The sequence below is a fragment of the Cyprinodon variegatus genome, unplaced genomic scaffold (assembly GCF_000732505.1).
Source record: "Cyprinodon variegatus isolate N-32 unplaced genomic scaffold, C_variegatus-1.0 Scaffold332, whole genome shotgun sequence".
NCBI lineage: Eukaryota > Metazoa > Chordata > Actinopteri > Cyprinodontiformes > Cyprinodontidae > Cyprinodon > Cyprinodon variegatus.
Genome location: NW_015150785.1, coordinates 407,828 through 409,043, shown reverse-complemented (window position 1 = coordinate 409,043; position 1,216 = coordinate 407,828). Strand labels below are relative to the sequence as shown.

General features: G+C 41.4%; 1 protein-coding gene across 2 annotated transcripts in view; it reads left to right on the top strand.

Annotated features, from left to right (window-relative positions):
• Positions 1 to 1,210, top strand: part of pm20d2 (peptidase M20 domain containing 2) — an 11,102-nt gene extending 9,892 nt beyond the window's left edge. Inside the window, exons 6-7 of one of the 2 annotated variants that reach the window (XM_015385168.1) lie at positions 147 to 254; positions 381 to 1,210. In XM_015385168.1, the coding sequence (XP_015240654.1) occupies positions 147 to 254; positions 381 to 544 (272 nt within the window). In that variant the 3' untranslated portion in view covers positions 545 to 1,210. The remainder of the gene's footprint in view (positions 1 to 146; positions 255 to 380) is intronic. The other variant, XM_015385169.1, reaches the window with a different exon arrangement.
• The last annotated feature ends 6 nt before the right edge of the window (positions 1,211 to 1,216 follow it).

Below are 1,216 nucleotides of genomic sequence, written 5' to 3'. Positions count from 1 at the left end.
TTTTTGTCCAGCTTTAACATCGGTATCGATATCGGTTATCGGCTACATGAGTTTTAAAATATCGGCATATCGGATATCGGCCAAAATCCCAACATCGTGCATCCCTACACAGAATCATTATCCATGAATCTCTAATTATCTGACAGGTTCCACAGACTTTGGGAACGTATCCTTCTTAGTGCCTGGGATCCATCCCTTCTTCTACATTGGCACGGATGCATTAAACCACACAGAGGAATACGCTAAAGCAGCAGGTAGAGAGAGGTTTCTTGAAATAAAAAAAAAGCAAAGATCTGCCATCATCTCCCTCCAAGTCGTGAGGGTTGCTGATTTCTATTTATAGTTATTTTTTCCTTCTCTACTTCTCCTTCTTGCGTCAGGAGCTGAGGTGGCCCAGTTGCACACCCTGAGGGCAGCCAAGGCCCTGGCAATGACAGCTGTGGATGTGATGTGCTGCCCAGATCTCTTGCAGCAAGCGAGAGAGGACTTCAGGCTGGCCAAACTGAGAGCAGAGGACAGACACGCGAATCCGGAACAAACATAAACCATCAGAACTTGACTAAAGTTAGAAGGTCATATCTGCTCAGTTTAAATTAGAGAGTACTTGCTGAAAAAACTGGTGCTTTGTAAAGTATGTACACTGTATGTATTTTTTATGCTCAGCACTTTTAACACAAGTGATGTAAACGGGTGAAGTAAAAACAGCCTATCAAAGTGCGTCTTTCCAGAAAAGTTAAAAAACAATCCAGTGGACTTTCCTTCCAAGTTTTAAGGCGTTTCGCTTCTCATTCAGGAACGCTTTTCAATTCAAAATGTCAGAAATAGCGTTGAGTTCGAGGCTTTATAGAGACAGAAAACAAAGCCTTGTTTTGGCTTAGAAAACATGCAAACTAAAGTGGGAAAGGGAATTTGATATTCTAATAACCGACGAAGGCTGGCTGAATATTTGGAAGACCCAAACTACAACATCCTCTTCCAGAATCTGGAGAGAACATTGTTGGAAGAATATAATCAGATTTTATATAACACCCAAAATTACTAGTAAATTCAAATCTAGAGCTCAGCCATGCTGGAGAGATTGTGGAGCATTTAATGTTAATCACGCGCATATTTTCTGGCTCTGCCGTAAAATTACTTAGCCTGACGTAGTCCTACTTAATTCTAGTCAGAATGAGTCTGATGCTGCTCCATAGAGCTGTGATTATGGGGCGTGTTT